Source organism: Mya arenaria, chromosome 2 (genome assembly GCF_026914265.1).
Source record: "Mya arenaria isolate MELC-2E11 chromosome 2, ASM2691426v1".
NCBI lineage: Eukaryota > Metazoa > Mollusca > Bivalvia > Myida > Myidae > Mya > Mya arenaria.
Genome location: NC_069123.1, coordinates 46,641,901 through 46,660,510, shown reverse-complemented (window position 1 = coordinate 46,660,510; position 18,610 = coordinate 46,641,901). Strand labels below are relative to the sequence as shown.

The following is an 18,610-nucleotide window of genomic DNA, read 5'->3' as shown; positions in this document are numbered from 1 at the left end:
AATATCTGTGCCACTGATTCCCGTTGCAACCCGGACACGCTTTGTGTATAAATGCTGCATTCCGTAATCATTGGTTTCAATGTGACCTTGACTTTGGTCTCGTATGCAACACGTCGTCTATATGTGCCAATATATTTGAAAATGGCACCGTACATGACCAAGTGACAGCCCGTGTTCGAAAAGGGAACGGACGGGCACACCAACAGTGCGATCATAATTTGCCATCCTTTGGGGGCATAACTCATTTTTCCACCTTGAGAGCCGTTTACATACCACTGATAGAATTTAAACAGTGAAACTTCGATATTTGTGTAAACAACCAAAGTGCAGCGGTGTGTGCGCATGTTTTGTCTAGATTGGATCAGCACCATCAGTAATTGATTGCCCTCAAGTTAATGATAATATTAAACTTGAACTTATGCTTTTTAAGGGAAAACTATGTTGCAGTCAATACTAATAAGAGAAAAAAATTAAGTTTTTACCTAATTCATATATTATTTTTTAAATTATTTTAAGCAAAGTTTTGCTTAAAGTGGAGTTTTTATTCAGATTACTCTTTGCTGAGTTTAAAATTCGACACTTGAAATGTTTGATTCATCAACTTCGCAGGGGCTGTCAATTTGCAAGTTCCTCTAGAAACCGTCTTAAGAACCTTAGAGTAAAAATAGTCTTATATTCACAGGAAATGGAGTATATGAAACAAAAAATCCATTTTTTATTGATAAAAGGTTACAAGACAAGTTACAGTCACTATCTCCTTGCAGGCCCTTTAAGCTTCTTGAGTTTATCATCCCTAGTGACCTTCCTTTTCTTGTTCCCGAGTCCCCTGCCTCGCCCCACCTCTGGTTGCCCGGCCTTTCTGTCAATCGTGAATGCACCTCCATTTTCGCGTGTGTGGTCTTTCACCACGGTGAACTGGTCTGTGATCTTTCGCTTCTTATTGGGATTTTTACCTATTTCCATTGGGGTGTCAAACAAAATGTTCTGAAAGATTAATAAAAATTAAGTCAATTCAATGTTATTCATGATTTTAACATGACGTTTCTTGAATGTAGAAATAATCTCTAAGAAACTGAACCCTTTATTGATCTTTAAACCTTATTTAGAACGGTTATGCAGTCAACTGTTATGGGCCTTGCAGAACATTTGCTCATCGTCTCTCCCAACATAAGTACCAAGTTTCATTTGAATATGTTGAACAGTTTATGGCTACAGTTAAAGTTTTAACACAACAACGCCATCAAAAAACATACACGCAAATAAAGAGGTCTAACCTTCACAGGACTTCTATTTTCTTTAGTCAGCTGCTCTTTGAAAAGTTTCTTCTGAACCATTTCTGTAGAAAATATTCTTGACTCTACTCTCTGACCTTCAGATTCCTCCGAATCATCGCTATCTGAACTCCCAGATTCAACTGTTCTATCTTGAGTATCAAGGTCACTTTCAGGTGAAGTGTCACTCTCAGATACAGAATCATGTCTTACAGTTTTCTTATTATTGGATGTTTTCATTTTATTCTGTTGTGATATTGATACACCAGGATTGTCACTATCACTTCCACTTTCAGAAGAGCTGTCACTACCACTATCAGAGTCTTGTTTTGAGCTTAGGCGTTCCTTTGAAGCTTCCAGATGTGTACCACCAGCAGCAATCTCTTCCCCAAGATCTGACTCCTCACTCTCAGATGTTTCTTCACTGTCCACCATTCCAGTTTTGCTACCTTTGTTTTCACTTTGAATGCCTGGAATGGCAGCTGCTGTGTCCAATTCCACACTACTCTGAACTCTGCAAAAAATATTTTGAGAGTTCATAATATCGATGTCTTAGAATTTTTTTAGCACAACACAGTTGTAACATCTTTAAATAAAAATATATCCTTGAACTAATATAGCATATTATACAAAGAATTCAATACAGATCTGATGGAGGAAGCTCTCTACCCAGGGAGCTCTCCAACCCCTTACTCACTTGTCCGTATCCATGCCCTTCATACACTGCCATGTGTACTCCAGAAACATTGACTGCTGCAGGAGGCGGGACATACGGCTCAAGTGACGCTCTGTGAATAAATTGCACAGCTTGACGGTTATTTTCTCCTACAGAACTAATTTCTCCGTGATAATTGTAACTTGTAACCTACATGTACATGTATCCCTTTTGTTTATAACTATAGTTAGGCATGTATGTATATCTTTGATGTGTACACATTAGAACATAGATTTTAAAACTTTAATTAAAGTAGCTTTTTGTTAACTTCTTTTAAAACAAATTAAATGATACAAGTTCAGTAAAACATCTCAACTTCACCATCCACCCACCTGAGTAAGGTATGAGGCCCTCGAGTGAGACTCGCAGGTTGGCCAGCTGTTGTAGTTTGGCGGGAGGGTACATTTTCAACACGCAGGAGACCACCACCTGAGCCTCATGGCAGTGACGACTGTTTGTGTTCCACTGACCGCTGAATCGCAGCAGTGCATCTGAAATAGTAAATGAAAGTACATTTTAAAAAAAAAAAACCAAAAAAACCATGTCGTGAGAATCAATAATCTGAATTTATGTGCTCATTATTACTTTCATTCAGGGCAAATATATGCATATAAATGCCATTAACCATTGGGATATATTAACCCTAGATGCAAATTTGCACCATGTATTGACAGTGGTCGAAATTGGCACAAGCCTGCAAGCCCTTCACTGGTAAAATGTGCTCCAGACTTGCACAAATTCTGGATTTTCTATAGCAGGGATTGTTGATTTTTTCATGGCAAGCACTCGTATAAGGATTCGGGCTTGTTCATCTAAAAGTTTAATTTCGATGACAGTATTGACGAGGGGTAAACTCGCCCCATTAGGTATTTCATGTCACGTCAACGTTTAACCGGACACGACAAGAACTATAATTGTCTTGGAGGTCCCCCTTTTTCCGAATTCATTTCCTACATAAAGATAAGTTATGGATAAGGAACTGGCTGTGAATTGTTCTGCTCATGTTGTGAACACAGGAAAGAGATGGTTTCTATTTGTCTTTATATTTGTAAGAGCTCTGGTAAATACCCAGAACAAAACTACATGTGCACCATGAAACCCCCCAGATACTGAGATAGTCAAATATGGTTATCTAGGCATCAAACTTAATTCCACTACAATATTATTAGAGTAAAAAGTACTGCTATACAGAGCAATACAATGATGTGCTATAAGAGAATCAAGGCAGACTTACCTATCTGGTCCATCCGGAGTTTCTCCAATGTTTCCTGGAGTTTTTCCTCCCCATCATCCCCGGACATTATCTCTGAAACATACAATCATGCAGCAGATGAGTACTGTAGTCTCTCTGTATAGCAAAGTTAACTATTACACACATATTCATAGTGTTTCATGAAGGATTGACAAAGTGCATGGTACCATGACCTTAAAGGGCACCCTCGCACATCTGACATGTCATCTTTTGCAATCTTATCCTGGCATCTGTTAGTAATGCATAGTACTTCTCAAACTTGGTGTTCACCCCCAACTCCCATTCCCACATAAACTGGCATTGGTTTTCAAAAGTATCCCTCGTCAGTCTTTTGGTAATTTGGAAACCTATTTCTGTATAACTTCAACAAAAAAAACGAGATTTTGCTTCACATATCTAGATTCAGATTTCTTTCAGATTGATGACAAGCTTTTACTGAAGCTGATACAAAATTTGAAATTTTGCAATTCCTTGAAGAGCCTGGTATTTCCAGTCACAAGCACATGAATCTTACTCCAGTGTAACTCCAATGCCTGACCACATGGCCTTATGGTTAGGGTGTCTCCTTACAACACGGGAGATTGAAGGATCGACCCCCAACTGAGAGCTTGTTTTGATATGGCTGGTTGCTGACTCAGCATTTAGTAAAATAAATGGCTATAAAAATAAAATCTATTCTTCTAGCCAAGCACCCAACATATTTGATAGGAATCAGCCGTGGCTGGCTGACATGTGTATTTTGTGTTTCCAGTGGTAATTCAGTTATTATTCAGTTCTACTCACCCTTGAGTATGTTGAGGAGTCTGAAGGGTTGTTCAAGGGTGATGCACAGCCCAATGGCCTTTAGGTATTTCTTCTGCTGTATCAGGTTACTCAACTCCTGCTCCCTGCAAACACACGAGGCAACTGACGCACACACACAACAGAAACAACTGCTCAACATCGCATCAGTGCAGTCTATGCATGGAAATAAGTACTTACTCACATTAATTTTTACCATTGGCCATTATTGAATGCATTTTTTTTTCGAGATGGCTTAATCAAAAGTTACGCATTATTTTAAACAAATTCAAAACATAAGGATGATAATGCAAGCCAATACATACTGTAGGACAGCCTGTTCCTGTTTTTCCCTCGCCTCTATCTGCTCAGTCTCCGTCACATCCTACATCAAGGGCAAGATGCAGAAGTGCTCATTATAAAATACCCAACACCTTATGATCGATAAATCTCAAATATTTTAGATCAATATGGATGTTCAGAGTATATATTGTTAATTACAAAGAAAATGAAAACTGCAGACGGCATTCTTATCAAGTACCTAAAAAGAGTAAAAAATCTTAAACATTCTTTAAACAAACAAAAATTGAAGGTCATATACAACTTATTTAAAACCCAAGACTATTTCTACAGGTTTTACCTGCCAGACAATGAGGCTGGCATCGGCGGCACCAGTAATGAATGTATCCTCCTTTTCCCCAACAGCCAGGGACCAGACCTTGTCCTCATGCTCCTCAAGGGTTCGCACACACTCGTTCGTCTTAATTGTCCACAGCTTCACCAGACCATTTGTACCACTAGAAATTATATGTAGTCAGAATAAATTAATCTCATTCAAAGTTTCATGAGCATGGATTACATTTCTATTATATCATGTTGGACGTTTTCAAAATTTAATAGGAAAAAAGAATGCTTCTGAATCTTCTAAGAAGGTACAAGGTCTAAAACCACTGTGATGAAAACTGCTTCAAACTGTGTACATTAAAGCATTTGGTTCTAATTTTTTTATCTTGATCCAAAAACGTGCACATCATATAAATCAATGAAAAATATACATATTATGAAATATTGTGATAAAAGACAAATAGAGTGAAAGGATTATTACCACTGAGCATATGCAAACTACACGCCCTTAATAAAGAAATGTAGCCATGAAGTGTATTGCATACCTTGTAAGAAGCTGCATCCCTCTGGTTACAAATGACACCTTCAGCACAGCACAGTCGTGACCTTCAAATGTCTGAAAACATGGACCAGAACATAAGCTCCATGTAGGTGGTTAGTCTTTATCATTACACCATAAAATAACATATCTAATAATCCAATAAACTACTTAAACCATGTTATGAGAATATTCTTTTCTAAGGAAATAATTATCATTTTTGGCACTTTGAATGATGTATTTCACAAAGAAAACACAAAAAAAACATTGGCACTTCGAAATAAGTTGTTCACAAATTAATAACCAGTAACATCAGAGTGAACTGTCATCTGTGAAGCTGTCTCACCCTAACACAGGAGAAGTCAGTGAGTGACCAGAGCTTGACCAATCCATCTCCAGATGAGGTGGCCAGAATCTGAAACAGTTGTTAGTAAATGGAGAACACTGAATATAACAAAGAATGGTCATGAACATTAAATCAATAATGGCAATTTTAATTGTTGATATATTTAACTGATGATTTTGTCACAATTTAAACATGGTGATTACTCAACATAAGTACTTGGGTAGAAGCTGTGTGGAGTTCTCGTCTTAACTGTTGTTTAGACATGAAAATAAGACACAGATGTTAACAAGTGCTTAATTGAAAACTATAACTGTGTTTACAATGTGATACCTGTGTAAATAATTTAAAGCTCAAGTGAGTGTGTGTTGTACCTGGTCAATGGGGGAGAACTGGACTGACCAGATGCCACGCTTGTGTCCCCTCATTACTCCTAGCAACCGCAGGTCACTGGCAGCCCAGATCTGCAGGAAAGGTTTTAAAAGAACTGTTGTTAGACAAAAAACATGAAAGCATGATTACCGGGATGCCGAAATTGGACAACATTGTCCCTATGTTACAATTTTTATACCAAACTTTATTGGAAAGATCAGCAATAAATAATTTAAATTAATAATTAATGGCAATAAGTAAAAAAATTATAATATTTGTTCTGCTCAGCTGGAGTTCACCATACCTTGGCAGTTTTATCCATTGATCCTGTTGCTATGAACTTATCATTTGGTGCGATACACACCGAGCTGATAGTCTTCTCATGGGCCTTCTCTGTCATGGTGGCCTGAATCTCCATGGTAACGGTGGTGGAGAGGTCAGAGGGCAGCTGCCACACCTTCAGAGTACTGTCTTCACTTCCAGTCACAAAGAAACCAGCCTTTAACCTAAAAGTAGGACAGTGCTAATTGGCAATTCAAGGGCCATAACTGTATAGCAACTTCAATAATCTGAAATCAGGTAAAAATTGTGTGCTTAAGAAAAAAATAATTTGAGCCCCAATAATATGTCCGGTCAAATTACAAGAGTATATATAAAAAGCAATATAATATATTGTACACTATGATAATGAGAACATAAATCCAATGTAGCTACCTGGACATGGCGAGGGCTCCAACAGCCCCAGTATGTCCCTGACCAACAGCGAGACATGATACCTGCTTCACCTCCGGGTTGATTTGCCACACGCGCACAGTGTTGTCCTGGGAGGAAAACAAGGAGAATTGAAAACAATTTTGAAATGGCAAAAAGCACTACAGATTCAATATAATGAGGATGAAATGTCAGTTTACCTCCGTATCTCAGTGTTTACACAGTAGGAAAAATGTTTAAACATCCCGAAACAATATGATTAAGGAAAACACATTCTAGAGAGTATATATACATTGTATCTTGTCTATAATTAAGCTTTAACCACACAGTTTTAAGCAAATAACCTCCACCCACCTTTCCACTGCTGATAAACATGTCAGTCTTGTCAATGTGTGCGATGGCGAGGACGATGTCTGTGTGTCCGTACAGAATCTCGCAGTTCCACGTCTCAAGCTCGAAGACCTTGATGTGCTGACTGTTTGTAGCCACGATTGCGTAACCGTCCCCCTCTCCGAAGTACTTCACATCAAGAATCTCGTCATTGTTCCCTGCAAACTTGGTACACAAATACACTAAAAGGTTAACACTAAATTTATGAAGAAATTCAAATCATGAATGTGCATGGTGCCTATCAAAAAAAAATATACTTAGTTAATATGAAAGGATTACTTGAGACATCTGAATAAAGTTAACAGTCAATAAAAAGCAATGATTTTAAAATAATAAATAAACATGTTAAATGAAAATTCACTTCTATATAGTCTAGGAATAATATACAGCGAGGTGAAACCAGACTATGCAGAAGTTAATTTTCATTGAACATTGTTGTTTATAATTCTAAAATCACAATATTCTTAGACACCAACAATATTATTCCTGTGTATCAACTGTTTAAACTGTCCAAGATTGATTACCTGTTTTTGGAGCCTGAGTTTATCAAGGCCGAGGATTGAGATGTTCTGAAAGTATGTAACCACAGTGATGGTGTTCATCGCCTCGTTGTACAACAGCTGGGTGATGTTCTGACCGTCATCGCCCTGTTTATCCGTGATGGCGGGTGTTTCCGACTGTTGGGTGGCATGGACCGGGTCGGTTGTGTAGACACACTTCCCTGTCTCAGCATTCCACACCCGCAGTGCACCTGTACAAATAATTTTTAATTTTACGAAAATCATAAGAAAACATCAATCCACAGCAAAACATAAAATTCATAATTATTCAATAAGAAAACTAATTATTCAATAAGAAAACTATGAATGATGAAAAAAAAACACTTTATATGATTGTGATTACCTTTATTGCCAGCTGTGATAAAGTGGTCAGAGCCGCTGTCGATGTTCACATCTGGGTAGTCACAGTCCGGAGGCAACACAACAAGTGCTTCAAGAACCTGCAACATATCAATGTCTCACCATTGACTGGCCTATACACTGTACTTTATAGTGTTAAACACATGTACCTAAATCATTTAAATCCATTGTACCAAAGTAATTGTCTGGTCAAATTCTATGTTAAATAGATAGATAATTCTTTATTTCCTCCTTTGAAGAAGAGATTGGACCAAAAGTTTGTTTTGATCTATCAACCCTTTCCTGAGTATTCAGGCACTGTATTTTTTGGCAAATTTTATGTTGAAAAGGGGCCGAAAATCTGTCAAAATTTAGTGGTTTGTAAAAAAAATCAATTTTAACGTATATTTGATGATGTTTAACATGTGTACCAAAATTTATTAAAATCTTTCAACCCATTCACCAGTTATCAATTCAAATGGACAGCCTTACTAAACTACAAGCTCACTCCTATATACTCAGGGGTTTTCTGAAGCGGACGCCCGCTTGCCCGCGCCGGGTTAAAATCGCCGCGGGCAAGTGATTTTCCAAAGCAGGTAGCCCGCCGGGCAAGTGAGCTTTCGTAGTGAACGCTTTCCGGTAGTTTTATTTTATTTTTCTTTCGGTTAAAATATTTCCTAACAAGCATAAGTTAAACCTATTTTAATTGGTTATTGGAGTTTAAAAAGCCAATCAAATGAATCGTAACGTATAGCGTTTGTCAGCCTTGGCAAGATGGCGGACAGAGACAAACGGGCCGAAACTGAACACTTTTTTCTCAATTTTCTCTAAAAGTAAACAAAAACCTAAGCCGAAAACTACCGATAATGAAAGAAAAAGATAGTAGAAAGAGAATCTTTCAATCTTCCTGGTTAAACGAATTTAAATGGTTAGAATACGAAAATCATCTCATGAAATGTAAAGTTTGTACGAAATATGATGATGTTGGTTCTTATTTGTTACGGGTTCAAACTTCTTTCGAAAACACTCTTTAAAGGCTCATGAAGAATCGCAAGGTCATTGTAAAAATGAAATGATAGAAAATGCAAAAAATCGACCAGAAGTGACAGTGAGGCTATGGCTGGATGATGCTCGTTTGAAAATAAAATGTAGCAGGTAAGATCTGTTAAATGTTATTCTTTGTGTTTATTAATAAATATCATTGCCTTTAATACAAATTGACCAAAATGGTATACATATAAACATTTGCAAAGATCGGGCAACAAAATTTCACAGGGGGCAAGTAGATGTTCAAATTGACTTGCCCCCGGGGCAAGTGAAAGTCAAATCATTAGGAAAACCCCTGATACTCTGTCTTGTGGGAGTTATAATAACCAAATAGTGGAAAAAGTCACCTCGAACACAGGTATGGTCCTGATGACACTAAGAGAACTGGTATCAATCTTGGCAACCACTCCGTCCCGTCCAGCTCTGAAAGGCATTCATAATTCATAATCTCAAATGTCCATATACATAGGGACATAATTTGGACAAGTTTTGTAATTAACCAAATATCTCAGCTGTAGGAATAGCAGTTTCAGATAAAGAGGTTTTAAAATATTTCTAACCAAAAGAACTATTTTTAAGTCTGGCAAACATATCAGAACCATATGATCAAACTTATGAGAGGTAAACTAAGGGGAATTTCAGGCCAGGTTTGAAGAAATTATCCATGCAGATGAGAAGCTTTCAAAAGAAAATGCTGACACATGGAAAATGACATTATATCACCATGACCACTCTATGCTAAGGTGAGCTAAAAAACCACAAAATTATAAGAAATTTGTAAGTAATGTTAAGCTCCTGTACGTACGTGTAAACAGATTTGCCATCGTGTCCGAATGAGATGGTTGTGACAAGACTGTAGTGAGCACCAATCACTGCTGTACACCTGCTGGTTGTCAGGTCCCAGGCCCGAACCTTGTAGTCTTCACCCGCTGTGAACAGCTGTAGGCGAGATGTGTCCGGATGGAATGCCACTGCACTGCAGTAACAGGACATACATTTATTGAAAATAAATTATATCATATTTTTGTTTTTATGAAATCACTTGTTTGTACTTATAGTCCATATTTGCTGTTTAAATCCATAGACTACTGCAAATTCATTTCTGAATTGACAGATGTATCCTTTCTATACCTGACAATCCCCTGGTGGCCTTTAAGGTTGTGTGTGCAGTACTGCTTGTGGATGTCCCACAGTTTAACGGTTGAGTCAGCCCCGCCCGTGGCCAGCAGGGTGGACGTGGAGTCAAACCCCATACACACCACAGGCGCATAGTGGATTGCCTGAAGATCCAAACAATATTTTTCTAATATGGGAAAATGCTTTTATTTTAAAGTAATGACCATGGTTGTTTTGTAAGTTTTGTGAGGTGTACGCTTATGGAAACTTATCTATTTACAATATCTAAAGCACTAAAAAATAATTGTACACTACAGAGATGGAAATAAGCACAAACACCCTAAAATGGAGCCCTGGTAAACATTTGAGTTTTTATAATACTAGTTACTTTTCAAAGCATTCCTTCATGTGTGCTATAATCTTATAATATAAAGAACTTCAAATATCTACCATAAAAAATTAAATCTTAATTTTGATGATTCAGTGACAGTATATAAAGCTGACATGTTCTCACTGCACACAAACCCAATACAGTGAATTAATTTGCATAAAACTAGATGCCAAAATACATAATGCTTTTTCATGCAATTGCAACACAGAATAACATGGTGTTGACCAATACATGTACCAGCAAAACTATGCCTCAGCATGGTGAACCTCCATGGATTTCTTAATTAAATCCTATTATGCATGGTAAAGATACAGCCCGGATAAGGCCAGTCAACAATACTCATTTTGACATTTAACCTCTAGGTGTGACCTTGACATTTGAGGTACAGATCTGGGTCATGTGCAAGTCATGGCCCCTCATCTTGGTGAACCTTCATGGCATGTTTTTGAAAAACCTATAATGCATGGTCAAGATACAGCCCGGAAAAGGATTATTTCAACATTTGACCTCTTATCTTGACCTTTGACGTACAGACCTGAGTCTTATGCCCAACATGCTGCCTCATCAAGGTGAACCTTCATGGCATGTTTTTTTAAAATACTTTTTTGCATTGTTAAGCATACAGCTGGGACGAATTCAGTCACAAAATTACCATGTCTCATTCACCACAAAAGGGCAATGAATTAAATTAACTCAGGAACTTATTCTACACAATATGAGATACAATAATAATCCAATATTAATTGAGCACCACATGTACATGTGTCAAGGTATGAATTCACACTGACCAGAGAATGTGATTTACTCGGGCTGGTTGGCTCAGTTAAAAAAAGCACCTGACTTGCAGCAGTGGGTCCAGGGTTCAATTCCCAGACTGACTACATACTTTTCGGACCCTCTCACAATGAAATAGTCAGCTTGAGCGAGTTTACCTTCCAGGACCTGATCAGTTTTTTATTCCTCCAGTCCCATTGCCTCAACAAGAGGTGTTTTGTTGCTAGGATCAGAAACTGTGAACAAAGAATTTAAGAAAGGCTTCAAACATAATTATACAAATGTACAAAGATTTACCGGGTACTCAAAACAAGTGATGAAGATAAGTTAAAATAAAAAAAATAAGTAAAACCTTTTAATTTTGTTTAAATAAGTAAACATTATGCACCAGTCAATTGTAACCACAGCCCCCCCCCCCCAGGTCCGGGGTATACCGGGGATAACCGGGGAAATGTGTAGTGTTTTTACTTTTCATGCTGCCCCACAGTGCCAGGTTAATGCGGTGCTTTTGTCTTTGTGCCCAAAATAGCAGGGAATGGGCCTCCCTGGGGTGCGGGGGCATTTTACCAGCCGTTTTGCTGGACCGAAAGTCAAAGTCCCAGCTATTCCCCGGACCAAGGGGGGGGGGGGGGGGGGGCGTGGTTACAATTGACTGCTGGTGCATTATAAGGTGTTCAGAAATTCATCATTATATTACAACACAATAAAACAAATTTTATAACTTGATCCATAACACATGTTGAGTCGAATCCAACTTGCTTGAACCAATTTTTGTTAACAATATACTTATACAAAAATAGATCCGCACGGCTCCATTTTGCCTGTTGTTGTTTTTCTGGGCAGATACAATTATTTTTAGTACAAAATTACAAAATTGTATCAGTATATATTTCTGATAATTTAATGCGCTCATACTAAGTTTGTAGTGCTAGAATTAAATTGTTTATGTTTGAATTTTGTGCTATTTTTTGTAAGTCTACTGTTAAGAGGTTTATTAATTGTGTTAAGGTATAACATCGTATGATATCGCTATAGGATTCTGAAAATAGAAATTTTTCATGGCGCAATGTTATCTGGTTGGTCTTTGTGATTTCAAGCTAAGTGATTTGATTGTAACACCGAATTGGTGTTTCCTTACTTAAAAAAAAAATAAAGAAAATATTTACCTGATCATCTGGGCTGAGACAGAAGCTTGTTATTTCCTCCTCCTGCTCCTCTCCGATAGTGATCGTTACTTTTCCCGTAGATATCTCCAACACGTTCACTTTGTTACCACATCCACAGAACAGGTATAGCCCGTCTTTAGATATCTGTTAAACAACATCTAAAAGGTTAAAGCATGTTATCAACTGAATACTGTTTCGTATTTTTTAACTCACGATTTCACGAGATTAAGTGTTGACCAAATCGAGGTTGTCATGCCTTATTTCTGTATTTCTGCTCGATTCCCTTTGTTATTAATGCTGTTCTTCGCATTACCAATACTCAATAACAACTGTAGTATACTTTCATTGAAATCAAACTTGCATAGTTCCTATAATGCCCATCTCCTCATCTCTTTTGGAACTTCGACGTATATTGTAGGCGAAATATATTGTAGAAACTCAAGATTTTCATATCAGTGTACCTGTAGCATACTTCTGTTTGTTGCACTTAGTTGGTTAGGATATCTTTTACTATTATCCAGTGACATTCACCAGAATCCTGGCCCAAGCTCAATAAACACCACTTCTTCTAACAGTTCCGTCGGGGACAACTCTTGTAACCTATCGAAGTTTTTAAGTAGTCCTAGCTATTTTTCTGTCTTGCATTACAATGTTCAAAGTCTAGTACCGAAATTGGACTTACTGTCCAGTGAACTTTGCTCTTTCGATATACTTACATTTTCTGAACTTGGCTTTCTGACGTCATCTCTGATGATGACATCATCATAAATGTTTTTTCTAGACCATTTCGTAGAGATCGGCATGGAGGTTTGTACGGTGGTGTTGTCGCTTATATTAAAGATGGTATTAGATTGTCTGAAGAAATGATCTTGAGTTATTTGATGTTGAATGTCTCTGGTTAGAAGTCAAGATCAGTAGAACAAAGTTTACTTGTTGGCGTTTTCTATCGCCCTCCCAATTCTAATAACAACTATTATAAACTCATTGAGGATTCAATTGGGCTTGCGAGAGAAAGCGGGATCGATGATATTATTATAACTGGCGACTTCAATCTCAACACACTTCATGATGTTTCTGGTCGTAAAATACAATCATTGTCTCAACAATTTGGACTTCAGCAAGTCATTTCGGAGCCAACACATTTTATCGAACATTTATCGTTGATTATCGACCTTATATTTACATCCAATCAAAACTCTCTAGTTCATAGTGGTGTCAGTGATCCATTAATCGACCATAACATTCGTTTTCATTGTCCTATATTTGGAATATTCAGATATCATAAACCAGTTAAAAAAATAATTCGACGTCTTATATGGAAATACGACAATGGTGATTATGAATCATTACGACAGAAACTATCGGATGTTGATTGGTCAGCTGTGAAGTGTAATAACGTTAATGACTTTACTTCAAATCTTACAAAAACCATCACTGATATTGCTAGCTCTTGTATTCCAAGCAAGGTTGTTAATGTTAATCATAAAGATCCCCCATGGATGAATGCTGATATTAAATTAAAATTCGAAAACGCAAAAGGGCATTCAAAAAGGCTAGGTCCAGTAATAATCCAGTACACTGGTTAAAGTTCCGTGGTCTTAGAAATGAAGCTGTTGCTCTGATTCGTCAGTCCAAATCCTTGTACTTTGATAATCTTGCTTCCAAACTCATATCCAGCGAAATTATTTCGAAAGATTGGTGGAAAACTCTTAAATCCTTCATTAGTCCGGAGATGGAGAACGAAAGACAGACTAACAAGATAAGGCTGATATTCTAAATGATTTTTTTGTTTGTCAAACATATATTGACGACTCCAGTCAAACTTTGCCTCTGCTTGACTCAAATCCTACTCATGATATTCTTAATAACATCCACATTACGCCATCTGAAGTAAAAGATGCGATAAGTTGCCTGGTTGTGGGTAAAGCATCTGGTCCTGACGGAGTAAGCAATCGCATTCTTCTCGAAGCCTCTGCTCATCTCAGTCAGCCTTTGTGTGATCTGTTTAATGATTCATTAAATACTTCTATTACGCCGTCAAGTTGGAAGTGTTCAAATGTTTGTGCAATTTTCAAAAAGGGTGATCCTTCAGACCCATCAAATTATCGTCCAATATCACTCCTAAATACTATGGAAAAGGTCTTTGAACGGATTATAATATTTAAACATGTCTTTAACTTTCTCTGTGATACTCACTTCTTTACATGTTTTCAATCCGATTTCATGCCCGGTGACTCTACCGTTAATCAACTAACATATATCTAGAATAAGTTCTGCCATGCCCTAGACGAAGGTCTTGAAATGAGAATTGTTTTCTTTGATATAAGTAAAGCCTTTGACAAGGTTTGGCACCGTGGCCTTTTGTACAAACTTGAACCTGCAGGCATATGTGGTTCACTTCTTTCTTGGTTTTCAAATTACTTGGAATATCGTCAACAAAGAGTGGTTATTCCAGGAGCCTCTTCATCATTTTCTCAGATTAAGGCTGGTGTACCCCAAGGCTCTATTTTAGGCCCCCTTTTGTTTCTTATATACATTAATGATATTGTAAATGATGTCAATTCCAACATCAATTTATTTGCTGATGATACTAGTCTATTTGTCATAGTCGAAACACCCCAAGTTGCAGCTGAGCAACTACAGTCCGATATCAACAATTGTCTCATTGGGCTGACAAGTGGCTTGTGAAATTTAATCCATCTAAATCCGAATCTATGGTGCTAACCAAAAAACGATTAAAGTCCCTTCATCCTCCTTTGCAAATGTTTGATACAGTGATACCCTCTGTTGAATCCCATAAACATCTTGGAATACATATGTCTGAAGATTGTAGTTGGCATGTTCATATTGATTGTATTAAAGATAAAGCTTGGGCTCGGATCAACATGATGAAACGACAAAAATTTCAATTAGACAGGCGATCTTTAGAAGTTATTTATTCATCTTTTGTCAGACCAATCCTTGAATATGCAGACGTTATTTGGAGTAATTGCACCCAACATGAAAAGAATGAATTAGATAAAATCCAGACCGAGTGTGCCAGAATTGTAACTGGCTGTACTCGTTTGGTTTCCTTAAGTCTTCTCGAAGTTGAAACTGGCTGGGAAAGTTTACAAACTAGGCGCGAAAAGCACAACTTCTCCTTTTCTTTAAAATCAAAAATGGGTTCACTCCTGATTATCTTTCAAACTTGGTCCCCCCCAACAGTAGGGCAAGTATCAACAAGATCTCTCAGAAATTCATCTAAAACCTCCATTCCTAGAACTCGCACATCATTGTATATGAACTCTTTCCTTCCTTCGGCTATCTCTTCCTGGAATAGTCTTCCAGCTGAGGCATCTTCTTTAGATACCGTGTCTGGTTTCAAAGAGTATCTCAAGTCAGTTACTTCTAAATCTAGCAAGTTATTCTATTATGGGAAGCGTAAGCTTCAAGTCCTACATACTCGTTTACGAACGGAATGCAGCTCATTAAACCATCACCATTATTCGAAAAACATCGTATCTTCTCCACTCTGTATTTGCGGATGCCAAGAAACAACATATCATTTTCTTCTTTTATGTCCACTCTACTCCGATCATAGACTTTCTCTGATCGACTCAGTGGAAGCACTGACTGAAGTACAACTCTTCGTTCACTATTGTATGGTGCTGACACTCTGACTGAAGAACAGAATTTCAAACTGTTTGATGCAGTCCACCAATATATTCACTTAACAAAAAGATTTGATTAATCGACTCCAGTTTAAATCCATCCTATGACTTTTACTCTGCCTTCCTTGTTTCCTTCTCCTATCTCAACACAGCTTATCATTATTTTCTTTTGCATTTTTTTTTTTCATTATCTGATATTAAATTCCTTTAAATTTGAAATTTTACCACCGTTCTATCTAAAATCATCTTACTACTTTGAGAGCTATCATATTAATCCTTTATTTAGTAAAACCTGTATTTAATACTATTACAAATAACCATTCAAGGAAAGGAACTTTATTAGTTAATTCTACCGTTCCAATCCTATATTTTATATGTTTGTAACAAATGCTGTATTGTTGTTTTTCTGCATAATTAATATGTTTAAACTAAAGCATGTTATAACCACACTAATGATACAATGGAAACCAAAATATTTGGATTGTTCTCTTGCAAATTGAAATGTTTTCACAAATCAAAAGGAAAATTGAGAAATTCTGTGTGATTCCAATGCTTTAGAGTTTGAATTTGACCAAACTTCAGGGTTTTCCATATAATTTTTCAGCTAGGGTTGCTTGGACCCTCCTTGGTGACAGTCCAAATGCAACTTAATATGGTACTCATTCAAACATTGTTTAAGGGGTCCAAGGGATAGCCAGTACGATGAAAAATCCCTGTCTTAAATTAACCCTTTTCAAGAAGCTTAATTTTCTACTGAATTGAATCAACAGCATGAATTTGCTAACATCAATATATACCTCTCATATTTTTTTACTGTGTATTTCCTATAACTTTCCTAAAGCTGTGCATGTAGTGATGTTCACACAAAAATTCTTACTCTGGCGGGGGTATAAGTCACTTTTCAAACTGTATGTCCTGTACACATGTACATAGAAAACTTATGTGACATAGCTACTCTTACCTACCTGTATTTTCCCACCTGTGTAGAATGCTTCATACTTGCTTTTCACTGCAAAACTGGAACATATTAACAATACATTATCTACATGACAACTTATATAAATTACAGTCCCGATTACTTTATATCAGGCCTAAAAAAATATAAGTGAGTTTAGGGCAATGTTCTAAAAAATGCTAGGTAGGGAAGTTCTTTTGTGTTTTTAAGTCCTCTTAAAACAGAAAAAAAACAAAGATGAATGCTTACCTTGACATTAAAGAATATTGTGTATATTGCGTATTCAATAATTAATACCTCATGTTCTTAATTGTTATCAAGACAAATGGATTTCAAGGTCAACAACAACTAAAAATTGGAAAATCAGATAATTTTTTATCTAGAGTTTTCCAGTACCATCTTCAAGCTTAGGGCCAAAATAGGGGAAACACTGGTCATGTTTTTAATGATGCAGTAAGGTATAGAACCCAGGACATCCCATCCTGGATTCGGACAACTTGGTTAAGAGTCCATGTGTTAAGGTGGTTGTGGTTTATTAACACCGAGCAGGATTTGACATTAAATTAGACGTAACTTAGAACCAAGTGCCCACCCCCACCCATTTTCTCTGGAGTGGATCTGCTATGTGCCAAGAGTCTGCAAACACCATGAATAATAGCCACAATAATGTGTGTTTAGGGAACTTTTTTAACATTTGGATATTCATTTTGTTCCCTAAACACCACAAGTCCACTATTCTAAATCAATGTAAAATATATTCTTCAACTGTTACTCCACAATACTAAACACTTCACTGTTAAATAAAAACATAAAACTTTAATTATTTTAGCCAATACCTTTTACTTATTACACATAAGCTTTTTATGAAACACAATTAATTAATTTAATTTAGATTGACTTCTGTCAATAAAGCATCGCCATTTTGAAACCATCTTGCAGGTGCCCTTTATATTTCCGCTCAATATACTTAGCGCTGGGATCATTCATTCTTGGCTAGGAAAACAACAAGTGGGATATGGACGCGTAGAGTTGCCGAATAAAAAAATCTTCAAAGTCTCTGAAGCGGCTGTTTATATGGACTACACGAATAGTTAAATGACTCTTGGCCAGGATTAAGTTTGGACGTAGGAGTACATGTATTTTATATACAAATTCTGCACCATGCTTTGATTGATAGGTTGTGGAGAGGATGCAACAGATTGTAACTCTAGCTGTATACCACTGTCACATGTGACCCTCATTTAACGATCCCTCCCAAAGAAGATGATATACAGACGAATGTTACAAGACAAGGCCATAATACCATCGGTTAGAAGACAGCCTAACAAGTACTATGTATATATCAATCAATTCATTTTAGTGATTAAGAAGTGTGTGTCAATATCCGAAATCCAAGCACATGAAACACATCCGAAATTAGTAACATTTCCTATCTTGAGCATTTGGTATCGTTAAGATTCTTACTTTGTTTTAAGTTGACTCATGGTGTTTTATCTTTGTAATGTTACATTAAAAAACTACATCAACATATTTTCAATAGACATAGCAAAGACAAATTAAGGATTTTTATAAATATTTTGATCCGGAAGTAGCATGTGTGTGTTGGTAACAGT

The 18,610-nt window shown here is 36.9% G+C and overlaps 1 protein-coding gene across 1 annotated transcript; it reads right to left on the bottom strand.

Moving 5' to 3' along the window:
• Positions 1–697: 697 nt before the first annotated feature.
• Positions 698–18,608, bottom strand: LOC128217961 (transducin beta-like protein 3). The gene is made up of 23 exons (XM_052925443.1): positions 18,462–18,608; positions 17,008–17,059; positions 12,390–12,533; positions 11,382–11,459; positions 10,074–10,222; positions 9,748–9,918; positions 9,290–9,365; positions 7,900–7,996; positions 7,521–7,747; positions 6,961–7,161; positions 6,610–6,716; positions 6,200–6,401; positions 5,898–5,987; positions 5,527–5,595; positions 5,188–5,258; positions 4,659–4,815; positions 4,345–4,403; positions 4,022–4,125; positions 3,221–3,292; positions 2,319–2,477; positions 1,969–2,059; positions 1,275–1,785; positions 698–984 (listed from the first exon to the last, which is right to left on the bottom strand). Exons 1-23 carry the CDS (start codon positions 18,479–18,481, stop codon positions 751–753), a joined length of 3,141 nt encoding a protein of 1,046 aa, XP_052781403.1. The 5' UTR covers positions 18,482–18,608; the 3' UTR covers positions 698–750.
• Positions 18,609–18,610: the final 2 nt, after the last annotated feature.

Excerpts from the sequence above, each read along its gene's own strand:
- LOC128217961 (XM_052925443.1), bottom strand. The coding sequence starts at position 18,481 with ATGAGTCAACTTAAAACAAA. Across the intron at positions 4,126-4,344 it reads CAGGAACAGGCTGTCCTACA|GGAGCAGGAGTTGAGTAACC; the intron begins GTATGTATTGGC and ends GTGTGTTTGCAG. Across the intron at positions 3,293-4,021 it reads ACTCCTCAACATACTCAAGG|AGATAATGTCCGGGGATGAT; the intron begins GTGAGTAGAACT and ends TGTATGTTTCAG.